The sequence below is a fragment of the Mesoplodon mirus genome (genome assembly GCF_964341445.2).
Source record: "Mesoplodon mirus genome assembly, chromosome: 7".
NCBI classification, from domain to species: domain Eukaryota; kingdom Metazoa; phylum Chordata; class Mammalia; order Artiodactyla; family Ziphiidae; genus Mesoplodon; species Mesoplodon mirus.
This window is the reverse complement of record NC_138983.1, coordinates 28,038,635-28,051,247: the sequence shown is the minus strand read 5'-3', so window position 1 is coordinate 28,051,247 and position 12,613 is coordinate 28,038,635. Positions and strand designations below refer to the sequence as shown.

The window sequence follows — 12,613 nt, the reverse complement described above, 5'->3', positions numbered from 1 at the left end:
AGATCAACAGTGATATGTTAAGGTATACCATATAGCATGCTAGTCAACAGAAAACAGTTCTGGGAATGGTGATAGTATTTTTTTTTCAGTAGTCTGAGAAATATAAATAAGAGTATGATGACTAAGATTTCCAATGATCCGCTCGAGAGTATACAAAGAAAATTCAAATGGAATCCAAAAATTAGGTAAATTATCTTCAAATTAGTTTGTGTTCAATAAGGGAAGTTTCACATTGTTATACTTAGGGAATTAGATCTAATTTAAATCCATTCATTAAAACAGTATTCATTGCAACTAAGGAAGTAAAATTAAGAAGCAGTACATAAATTAAAAATTAAACTCCTAACTAAAGACTGAAGCGAAAGGCAAGTTTAACAGCTTAGAGAAAGATTATTGCATGTGAAATAAATCTTCTCATAAGTGAAAATGCTTATTAAAAAGAGTGCTGAGTTATTTTCTATCTATAAAGAGAAAAAGACAAAATATTATAATCTTGTCTGGAAAGTGCAGGCAATCATTGGGGGATGGAGAAGACCAAAGAGTCCGTCTTTCTAGACATATTTAGCAATAGGTTGACACTAGCTAGACTGAGTGACCTCGTCAGACTGCTTTTCATTCTCTGGATCTGCCCTCCATTTCAGCCTTTTTACCTGTATATTAAGGACCGTTGTAATTCATAAAATTACAAAATATTAAAGCTAGATGGGACCTTATAGATACATCACCTAATCCAACATGGTATCAGTATCATGCTGCAATGTCCAATATGGTAGCCACGAGCCACACATTCCAACTTAAATTAAAATTAATTTAATTAAACAAAATTTTAAATTCAATTCCTCAGTCACACTAGTCACATTTCAAGTGCTCAATGTCATAAAGTTTGTTTCCATCATCAGAGAAAGTTCTATTAGACAGTGCTGGATAGGGGTAATCCCTCAGTTCTTAAGAAAGACAATCTGGGTTCGAATCCTAGCTCTATCATATACAAGTTGTGTGACTGGGCAAATGACTTTGCCCTTCCATGGCAGAGTTTCTGCCTCCTTAAAATGGAGTAATAACAAGCTAATAAGCAATGATGGGATTAAAATAATTGTTTTGAGGATGAAATAGGTTCTTACCCAATTCATTTAGAGCTGTGCCTGGCCTATGGTCAACACTCAATAACTGCTGGGTTTTATTATTAACCCATAGGAAACTGACACCCATGTGCTCACAGACAATCATGAGCAGATATGGGGTTAGTGCCCAGATCTTATTTTTTTAAAAAAATATTTATTTATTTATTTTGGCTGCACAGAGTCTTAGCTGCAGTATGAGGGATCTTTAGTTGCGGCACGCGGGATCTAGCTCCCTGACCAGGGATCGAACCCGGCCCCCATGCATTGGGAGCACAGAGTCTTAACCACTGGACCACCAGGGAAGTCCCAGTGTCCAGATCTTCTAACTCCTGCTCTTCTTCTCACTATGCCACCAAGCCTCCAGCATATTGCTTTTGTTTTCAATTTATCATCATCAAATGAGATGCTTAAACATGAACACTCATATGAGAAAACATATTATTTAATATTTTAATTATTCCATTCAAAACTATTAATTTAGAAACATCCACTAAAAACAATTTTTACATTTCAAATAAAATCGTTACCTTTGCAAAGCAGAAAGTATACTATGCTCATTGCCCCATATGTTTCTTAAAACTCAAGGAAAATTAATAAGTCTTTTAAGCACTAGCTCATTATATCATGAAATAAGTCAATAAACTAAATAATTGCTTATTTAAGATGATTTAAAGAACATCTTTTAGTGTTTAAATCTCACTCTGGGAAAACTGAATTAGGTGATTCAGATTGTTTTAACCGAACACTTGTTAATTTACTTGTCACATCCCAGTAGCAGAACAGCATTAGGATCCAAGAAGGTTTTATATGCAACTGTAATGCCACCTCTGGCAAATGCAGTCACCTGGTCAAAGGTCAAACCCAAAACAGGGTTCAGTGGAGATCTGAAAAATGGAAAAAACATCAAATCTATCTGCAAAATTATACAAACACTGAAATTTGAGTACAGATAAACAATAAAACATACCATATCCATGTCTAATAAAATCCAGAAATAAGTGAATTTCCTATTATACAGCACTATTGTTGGTATCCTATACTTATACCTGACATGCACATTTTAGTTTATTTGTTTGATTTATAATATGTGAAGGATAGTTGCAACACATGTAATTTTTAAAAATAATCTCAATAATAAAAGCAAAGTATTTAGTTGAGAAAAACAACTAACTGTCATTCCTATAATGTTCATTTTTCATGTATAACTACAATGCAATACACCCATGATGATCTTTGGAGCTTATAATCAAATTAATCCTTCATATTTGGCTACAAACAACTATTTTTTTGTGAACTCACTACTATGCTGATTTGATTTGTCATATTGCATACTGTTAGGTACATTGTTTTAAGTTAATTTAATTATATGAGAATTAAAATCAAATGGAAAACAGATCTTAAATAAAAAGAATGGCCACTATGTCAATTATGAGCCATTTTGTTTTTGAAATTGGTGACAAACACTTGCTCTTCAACTTTAGAAACATAGGACTCAATCACATCACCTGTGTAGTATTGCCAAAAATATTTAAACTGAAATTAATCATGAGAAAACACTCACACAAGTCTAGAATGTGGGACATTCTACAAGAAAAGTGCCTGAACTCTTCAAAAAGAAAACCAATGTCATGAAGAATAAAACAAAAGATGGTGGAATAGTCTACATTACAGAGAAATAAAGAAAATAACTAAATGCAACAGATGAAGCTTATTTGGATACTGGATTACAAAAAAAGCTCTAAAGCAGATTTTGGGTAGTATGAACATAGATTACATATTAGACAATATTATATTATTGTTGACTGTGTTAGATATTATACTGTGGTGATAGAGAGAACATCCTGTTCTTCAGTTATGTGACCTGTAGCATTTAGGAGTAAAACTTTATGATTGTGTGGAATGAATCCCAAACAGTTCAAAAGAGAGAGAAAGGAGACATAAGAGAGGTAAAACAAATATGGCAAAATCCTTAGATTGCTGAACCTAGGTGAAGGATATATAAATCTTCATTGTATCAAGTTTTTTGTAGATTGGATATTTTTCCAAAATAAAAATTGGGAGAAAAACAATTAAAGGACTCAAAATAGAAGCAGATATTGGCAAAATCATCTTTTGCAAACAAGTAACCTTACCCCCCATATCAACATATATTAGACACGTTAGAATTACTCCCTGAAAATGAGTATCATTTACTTAGTATGTATTGCACATTTTCTCAATTTTCTCAATATATTTTAACTAGATGGAAATAACTTTTTTGACATTAATTTAGAAGTTTCAATAGTAGCAAAATGCTATAATGGTTCCCTAATGCCTCATATTGGATTCAAAACCAGAAAAAAATAATACATTATGCTATTAAAATAGCTATGATATACAAATATACACACTTATAAATTCTGCCAACTACAATCCTCAGTTGATTTTAGAATATTCCAGATACTTAGTAATTTTTGTTACTTCACAAATATGATCCAATTAACCAAGAGCAAGTGTTTGATCATATTAAAATACTGTATTGTAGCAAACATCATTAAAAACATCATAATTAGTCAGTCATTGCTTTCACTTTAACAATGATATTTAAGAAGAAATTATTAGACACATTTTAGTAAAGCCTTTCCTTGTAATTGGAAGAGCTTGCTAAATTATACAAGAATTCTTGCCGCTTTAAAATTCATCGCTATTTTTATCATTGTAAAAATAATTCTCACAATGTAATTAAATTATATTTTGAAATCTGCCTATAGAAGAAGCACCATTCCTTACAGATATTTTTTAGTTTTATAAATTACACAGCATAAGATACTAGTAAGCATTTTAATTTTACTCTAATGGGACAGATGAAAGATTTTGTAATATGCTACCCACAACAAATCCTACCAATGTCTTCCAAAACCTTCATGGATTTCTGAGTAGATTTGTTTTCTTTGAAATTTTGACTATTAGAATATACAGTAAATCTAATCAGCTCCTATTTCTGTCTATGCTATTTTGTTAAAATTAGTGTATGATCAATTATATTCTACAAGCACTATTTCCCCTATTCTGTTTTACAGATAAAGAGCTGAAAACGAAACAAAACAAAAAGATTAAAAGTAGACAGAAAAGTGTGTTTAAGTTTCCTGATAAGCAGCTTCAGAGTTCATCTGGATGTGTCCTGTCAAAATATGCATAAATTTCCAAGATATTCCACACAACAGCCAGGCTCATCAGTGCCTGCAGACTGAAGCCTTTTTCTTTTCTTGGGAACACAGATAATTTTATGCAGGAATTTACCAATCTACAAAAATTTACACAATGCTCAGTAATAACCAGTAATTATTGTGGGATAATGTAAGGTGCTTTTGAGGAATATAACTTTGATAGGATAGGGTTTACAAGCTTTACCAATTTATCTTTGGCTGTCCTGTCATTGGAGCTTAAAAGGTTAAGACTTTATTTGTGAAAACATAGAGAGATAGTGGGGAATCATGTTGTCTACAGCTTCATAAATCTTGCTTAAGATCCTTTTCAATTACCATCCATTTCTCCTTTAAAAAGGGACAAAAAAATAGAGGAGTGGAAGCAGGTCAGGGCAGTGTGTGACAATGACAGTGTGATGGGCTTGGGCCCCTGTGGCGTTTCCATCTGCTATCATTAAGGTGACTACTCAGACATGAACAAATCCCACTTGCTGTGCTGACAGGCAGACTTCAAGAACTATGACAAGGCATTAAGACAGAAAGTCAGGGGGGTGGGGGACAGAGAGAGAGAGAGATGTCATATCCCACAAACAATACTGCCTCGCAAAAAAAAAAATGCCCCTGGAATTTTATTGGAATTCAAAATAATTTTTTTTTTTATAAAGGGTGCTACTTAGCTTCTCAACTCTCCTTTTAAATTAGCGTGTCCCAGAAAGATTGAGAATAAACACCTTGCTCCTACCTGTATGCTTTACCATAAGAGACCCAAATTTTTTGCTCATTCTTCAGCGAAAGTGGATTCTTAATTTCTTGACTGTGCTCATCGAAAAGACGAATTGAAGAAAAATTGAGGCCTGGTGGGTTGATGGAAGAACCTTGAAGTCTTCGATGAATCTTGAAAAGTAACTGGTGGTGGGGCGGGGTGTGGAAATGAAGAAGAAAAAGAAATAACGTAAAATGTGAACACCTGTGATAAACTGTCTCTACTCTGTAACAGATGAAGTCCAAACAAATGATAATTAAATTCATACAGAATGTTAAAAGAAGTGTGAAATGACGGCAATGTTTAGCTCGGTGTAAAGTAACAAAATGAGCATGGGCTTTTAACCAGCAGGGGGTGCCACAGGCTCGTGATTGAGCTCTGACCCCTTGGCACGGGGACGGAAAGCAGATGTGACAGTCTTACAGAAAGAGCATTTAGCTTCTACACACGGTACCGGTCCTCTTTGATAAGGGTTATGCTTTTCTTGTCTGAGCTACACATTCTGTTGGGTCCTTCCAGAGTATGTTCAAGTTTTACAATCAGCAATCTCCCATCACCGAGACTAACCTCAGGTAACCAACGGTGGAACAATCCACCACTGACAGGACTGCAAAAATAAACATGACTTTCCGGCTTACGCCAATTCACTTAGAAGAACTCTTCCTGGATGTATTAATTAAGAGCTCCGCAGAAGCTTGCGAGTGGCTTCAATAATGGATGTTTTCAAGCTTTAAATAAGATGTAATCGAAGGGTGAAATGCTATTATTTAATATGTTAAATAATAGCATTGTCTGTGTTTGCTTCTATCTTATACTTAGAATCTCTAAATTATCAAGATATTTCTAACTGAAGGCATATTTCAAATGAAAGTAAATCCGGCTGAACTGTGTTGCACATGGACTTTTAAAAGATATTTTTCATCATTATCTGTCACCTTTGTTTGAGTGTTTAGGCCTCTGCTCTTTCCCACTCTGTGCCCCAACTATCCATCACTCTGTTTTCCCCCCAGCCTTCTGTCACAGGCTTCCTTTTCTTCTCTGCCTTGTCAGTTCTTGTGTCTCTCAATTTCTTGTTACTCTGTAATCTCGGCAGGGATGCGGATATAGTTGTAGCCTTTTCTTGCCTAGCTGCTGTTCAGGGTGCCTTTTTTGCTCCTTCTATTAATTACCATTGAAGGTATATTGAGACGTGCTAAATGTCGAGGCCCAGAGAAAAGGAAAGGCGCAAGCCTGTCATATATCTCCAGTTTCCTCACCTATTGGCTATAAACTCTTTACCGAGTAAAATATTTTCTATGACCATTAACTATATCTACAGAAGGCCTAAGGCTTAGGCTTTGCCCTAATTAGGGATAAATAATCTTATCTCCAACTTCATCAGCTTTATGTTGTTTTAATCAGCTCTGCACTGACCAGATATTTTAGCCTTGAGAATCAGAAGGGCTGAAAATGATGATACATCTTTCCTTTCATTAAAGTTAATACTTTTCATCCAGCATAGCCAAGTCCTTTGAGTTAAAAATAATGATTACTATTCTCTTTAGGAATATAATAGGCAAAGTGTTAGAATAGTAAAAATCTGTGTTTTGTTTTTTCACTGGAACCACAAAAAGTTTTGAAATCCATGGACTGTATTTATAAAGCCCTACATTTATTTCTGTGTGGTCTCAGCCCTTGAGCTTATTTTTTGTGGCTTTGCTATTATTTCAGAAAACAAGTAATGTTGATCATTTTTTAAATCACGGTGATTTTGCTTTATAGGCATCTCCTTTTTTGTAAAGGGGGAAGATATAAAAAATTTAAGGCCTGATCCAGGAGAGAAATAAGTACACAAAGAACAGGAGTGTGTGGTAGAGAAGGGATGTGAACACCTGACCACTTAACCAAATTCACTTTCACAGGAGTTGCATTGCAATCTCTATTTTCTCAACTTGGCGACACACTGCATTTTAGGTGTTCAAAGATGAGCATTCGACAGCCTACAGGAGGTAAGGCCTCAGTGTCTTTCATCTCTAGGTCATTGGTGAGGGCTGGGCTACAGTGACCAAAAATAGTGATAATCTTCACCCATTTATCTTTAAAGTTGTTATCACCAGGCCTTTATAGGATAAGAATTTGTTCAGGGACCTGAGAAGAGTGTGAAACATCTTAGGCTAGTGATTGAGACAAGTGTGCACTAAGGGAACAGTCGTCCTTGGGTGTCACAAGGGCTCTCCCAAAGAGCTTTATAATGCCCCTAGTTAAAGGTTTTCCCCTGAATTTTCTTGCATATAGATGCAAACCACAGATCAATTTCAGTGTGCCATTAGCCAACAAAAGCTTTCTACAGAATAATATCTTCCTGTGTAATCTAACATAAATTCCATCTTCGATTTTTTATATGAACCAAAAAGGACAATATTCTATTGTGAAAAAGAGGAATTTACAGGTAGAGAATTCTAGGAAGGCTTTTGTATCATGGTGATTTGTATAGTCAGGGATGTGATGGTAAAAGAAAACCAGCCAAGGCTCTTTATCATTCTCTGTCTAATCAATCAAGGTAGCACTTCCTATCTCTTCTGAGCTCAGCTAATGATCGGATGATCAGCTTTTGTGACTGACTGTGAAGTCCAGGTAATGGACACCACCAGGGAGAGGTAAGTCTGAGGGTACTGAACTGAAGGGGGAAAAAATGGAGCAAGTTTCTGAACAAAGGTCAAGCAACAGAGCCCAAAACACTGGTGTGCGCTCAGGCGAATAACCCCAATTTGTAAACAACAGGGTATTCAGTGTCCTTTCATGCAAGACAAAGACCCAAAATAAAGACCCTGAACATGTTGGTTCTGCTTGAGAAACATCCCAATTGTCTGGAAAATAGGAAAAGGTAAGAATGCCTAAGATAAACCATCTGGACTTGCTCACAATGAGCACAGGAGAAGACCAAGGCTGTGTGTTACTCGCTCAGGGTCTAGGGCTTGGAAATACCCTGGACGCAGAACACACCCTCCACTGGATATCATGTCACTTCTTTTCAATGTGTAAACAAGAGGGCAGTTCCAGAGTCCAGTGTAGACAGATTTTCAAATAAAAGCATAATGAAGATTAAGATGCTATTAAGTGAGAGGTCAGGAGTTAATACTATACTAAAGCTGAGAACCTCGGGAATCCAGAAGTCAAGCTTGAAACTATAAATCTTTACAGATCAGCAAATGATTAATCTTTTTTCAACAGCTTTAAAAATGTAATTGTCTAAATTAACTACAAGTAACTTGGAAGGTGCTCATAGTCATAAATGAATAGTCAGTAAACTCACCCTTTCCATCATATAGCCAGTTTGAATTGGGCTATTAGGCCCCAGATCTTTTTCACTGATACAAACAGAGATCTCTCCAGTGTCTTTACCATTTTCAAATATCTGAAAAATAAGCACATTCAAAATTAAAAATAAATACACGCATACATATACATACATATAAATACATATATAAACACAAGCAGTCCTGATTTTGCACAGTACAGTGTGGACTGAAACCCACGCATATGGTTAACTGTGTAAAGCAAAGACGGCTGGTATGAGCACATGCAAGTAATTGGCAATGAAAAGCAACAGGACTAGAAGAGTATAAAGGAAGTCCCTTGATTCTCCTTTTGGTTTCAGTGTCCTTAACCTGACTGTCATTCCCTACAATCTTAAAATAGAAGGAAACACAGACATTAAAGGAGGAATCACCGACTACACCGAATGCTTACATGGGGCAAGCGTCAGGGAAAGGTCAGCTAGCAACCAATTAACTAGCTCATTTCATTCTTTTTTAAGAACATAAAACCACCAATTATGTAAGGAATGTTTAATTTATATTTAAAATATATCAGTGTTCAGCTCATCTTTTGACTCACTGAAAGGAAATTTAACCTGACAAATTTATTGCATAAAGGTACAATGAAAGCCATCCATTTTAAGTGCATATAAGCAACAAGTTGCTGAGAACAGAGATAAAATTCAGAACATTGCATTATGCAATGCTCATCTGGCAAAAGAAAATGCTAGCTAATGTTCTGGTCAAAGGTATCCAAATAAACCAGTGCCAAAGGAAGCCTCCACTAGAATGAACACCATCCTCTGACCATGCTGAGGGCCCACATGGGGTGTGTCATTCACCAGGCAAGAAAGAATGCAGGCCGATAGAGGCTTGATGAGTAATGTAAATCTTTGCTTTTTACTGTATTTTTTTTCCTCAAAAGTTCTTTTCTTCCCTTTCTGATAGACCCATCACATCAGAGTAGCCATTTTATTTATTTCTAGTGCTATCTCCAGAGAAGATAATTTGGGAGAATATTTTATTTAAATATAAGAAAGAAAACCATCTGTTTTACTTTTGAGACAGTTTGAGAGTTATGTAATTAGTCCTAACCTGGTTTAGGAAATAATGTGCTTCAACAGCACTTCCTGAGGATTTAGGTAAAAAAAAAAAAGGTTTAAAAAAAAGAGTAACAATGTTTAAGAATAGTGGGGTTTTCTCCACTCTGTGCTTTTCATCGTGCTGACAGCCTAGTGGTGATGGTACAGCTGTCAGCCTTGGGGCACATTGCTGCTCCACACTCTACAGTAGCTTTTGCTAAAGGGGATTTTTTAAACCTCTTTTCTGAGAAAAGATACAATTCTGAGCAAGAAATCTCTCTACTTTAGCCAGGAACTTTGTAAACCCAACTGTTGCCTACAAACCTATGGGAAATAATGTGGGAGGAGAAGCTTACTGTCCCAACTATCTCTTCAGGGCCCTCTTAAACAACAGAGCCATTTAGCAATTAAGTTCACAATTCCAGGCAGCACGCATTCTGCAAGGTTAGTGTTGACAAAGGCTCAGTTTGGAGAACTTATTGATGTTCCTTTGTCAAGACTTGTTAGATGTGGAACTGGAGTGCAGCAAATTATATTCTAGAAAATAGCTGTGTAAGTGCTGTCAAACTGAGAAAGCAAATAAGACCTGGACAACACCTAAGACCTTCATTAGCTTAATGCTTTCTTCACTACCGTTAATAAGCCTTCCCTTCTATGTCCAGAAAAGAGTGTTCTCAAGAAAAAAAAAAAAAAAGGCTCTGGCCTCTAAAAGCCCTATGAGGGCGTAAGGAAAAAAGAGGTGCTTTATTGTTTAAGTAAAAGTTTAGGTGTTTATGTGAAAGAAATCTGCCCTCCACTAGTCACTCATATAATGTTTTTTTTTTTCTGTATTTCTACAAAAGTAAAAATTCCCCAAGCTGAAATTCTATGACATTCTGCTTTTCTTAAGGCTCAGCTCCTATTTTTAAGGTCTATACCACTATGATCATTTTTTTTAATCTAAGTATTCTATTTTTTTCTTCCTTTGCATGAGAAGTATTTTTATTTCTATTGTCCAATGTCTAAACAAAGATAGCTCTCTAAACAGAGTTTATATAGGAAAATATAAAATAGTCTACCTTTATTTTCCTGCTGCCTAATCCTTGGCTTAAGAAAAACCAACTGCTTCCTAGTGGCTATCTGCATGCCGTCACCTCCTTATAGTTCTAAAACTAAATTCTCACCCTTGAAGTAGGGTGATACAAAAAGCCAGCTAAAGGCTAGTCTTGAGTCCCTAGCTGAGGAGTAATGAAATAGAATCTAAAAAAAAGGGGGGGGGGCGGGATCCAGATCCTTTCAAAAAACATTGTAGCTAATGACTATTGAAAAAAAATACTTATACATAGGAATTTACTTCTATGCCCTTTGTTACACAAAGTACAGAGTTTCTAGGAGGAGTTTCCCATGAACTGCAGTCTTTTTACTTTCCTTCATGTCAACAATGACTTTTCTTCAGCAGAATTAAATTAGGTTAACACCAATGTTTCACTGTAATGTTGTTAATCAATTCTTCATTCAACAAATATTTATTGAGTGCCTACTATGTGCCATCCACTGCTCAAGTGCTTAAGATACACCAGTGAAGGGCCTCCCTGGTGGCGCAGTGGTTGAGAGTCCGCCTGCCGATGCAGGGGACGCGGGTTCGTGCCCCGGTCTGGGAGGATCCCACATGCCACGGAGCGGCTGGGCCCGTGAGCCATGGCCGCTGAGCCTGCGCGTCCGGAGCCTGTGCTCCGCAATGGGAGAGGCCACAACAGTGAGAGGCCCGTGTAATGCAAAAAAAAAAAAAAAAAAAAAAAAGATACACCAGTGAACTAAGATTCCTGACAGAACAAGTAAGTAAATCATATAGCAAGGTCAGGATACATCCAGGTCTGTGAGGTCTGAAGTTTATACAACTTGGTGGGCCTTCTTTAACAAAAAAAAAATGCAAAAGTACAAATGGAAAACTAGATACAAAATATATACTTAAAATGAGAAATTACAACAATTTACACATATTAAAAAGCTCATACATAGCAAAAAACATGACAAAATCCAGAAAAAGTCACAAAATATTTTCATTAATTTACTATCCAATGCACATTTTTTGGCTGAATTGTCTTCAATCACCTCTTCATTTGGTAATCTTGTAACATTTTCTATAAGGAGACTAGGAATATAATTCCATCTTCCCTCTTGCATGGTTAATCAAAAAATTTCTATTATTGATTAGAAAATTTTCTCTCAACTACACAACTTGGTTGGTCATTTCATAAAAATTTTTAGGACTGATGTCAACTTTGGGAAAAGCTTAATAGTTTAAAATATGAGCTGTAAAATGTGGAAGGATTTTCTACAAGTTACTTGACTTTGTTAATTTCACACACTGTTCTTCCTCCACCACCCATATACTTTTGGTGACAGGCACTTTAGTCCACAGTCAAAAAGCAATATACTCTATGGCCAGCAGGTAGTAGCCATCTTCCTAGAAGCTCTTCCCATATCAGGGTGGCTTAGCCCTAACTGAACTACGATACAGGGAAATGACTGCAAACCAGTAATTACATCCCACTATGATCAAACTAAATGTATCCTCAACTCAACTTCCCCTTAGCCAGACCTCAAAAATGCCTGCAACCACTTCAGCTCCAGCTGGTGCAAGGGAAAACTTGACAGAGAGGAAGTTGGAGTGCAAACAGACAATGCTCTCAGTCAATTGTAGTTAAAATATATTATATTTGCAAATTTTACAGAAACATGTGGCCATGTGAACACATTGCTAGGGCCTCTCCCAGGGTTTTGGAAGGGGCCTAAGCAGGAAAGGGGCCTTGAAGCTTAGGTACATTGGTATCATGGTAAATGCACCTTGGAGGAAGTTAGAAGGTGGTAAGTGCCATGTAAAGAGGAAAAAATATAGCAGGGAAGGGATATAGGGCCTAGGATCAACGAGTGGGATGGTTGGTGGTCGCCATATGAAGCAGGTGATCAGAAAAGGCTTTCAAGAGAGGAAAGATTTGAGTAAAGACTTGGAGGTGAGCGAGTTAGCCAAGCAGATAGCTGGCAGAAGAGCACTGGAGGCAGAGGGAGAGGCTAGAGCAAAGAAACTAAGGCAGGAATGTGTCCAGTATGTTCCAGGAACTACAAGCAGGCTGGTGTGATGGGAGCAGAGCGAGAGAGAAGAAGGGTAAGTAACATGAAGTCAGAG

At 36.5% G+C, this 12,613-nt stretch overlaps 1 protein-coding gene across 1 annotated transcript in view; it reads right to left on the bottom strand.

Moving 5' to 3' along the window:
* Positions 1-12,613, bottom strand: part of DCDC1 (doublecortin domain containing 1) — a gene marked incomplete at its 3' end in the record, with an annotated part of 460,818 nt that overhangs the window by 207,495 nt on the left and 240,710 nt on the right. Inside the window, 3 exon segments of the mRNA XM_082627300.1 lie at positions 1,880-2,005; positions 5,049-5,212; positions 8,362-8,463. Of these exon segments, the coding sequence (XP_082483426.1) occupies positions 1,880-2,005; positions 5,049-5,212; positions 8,362-8,463 (392 nt within the window).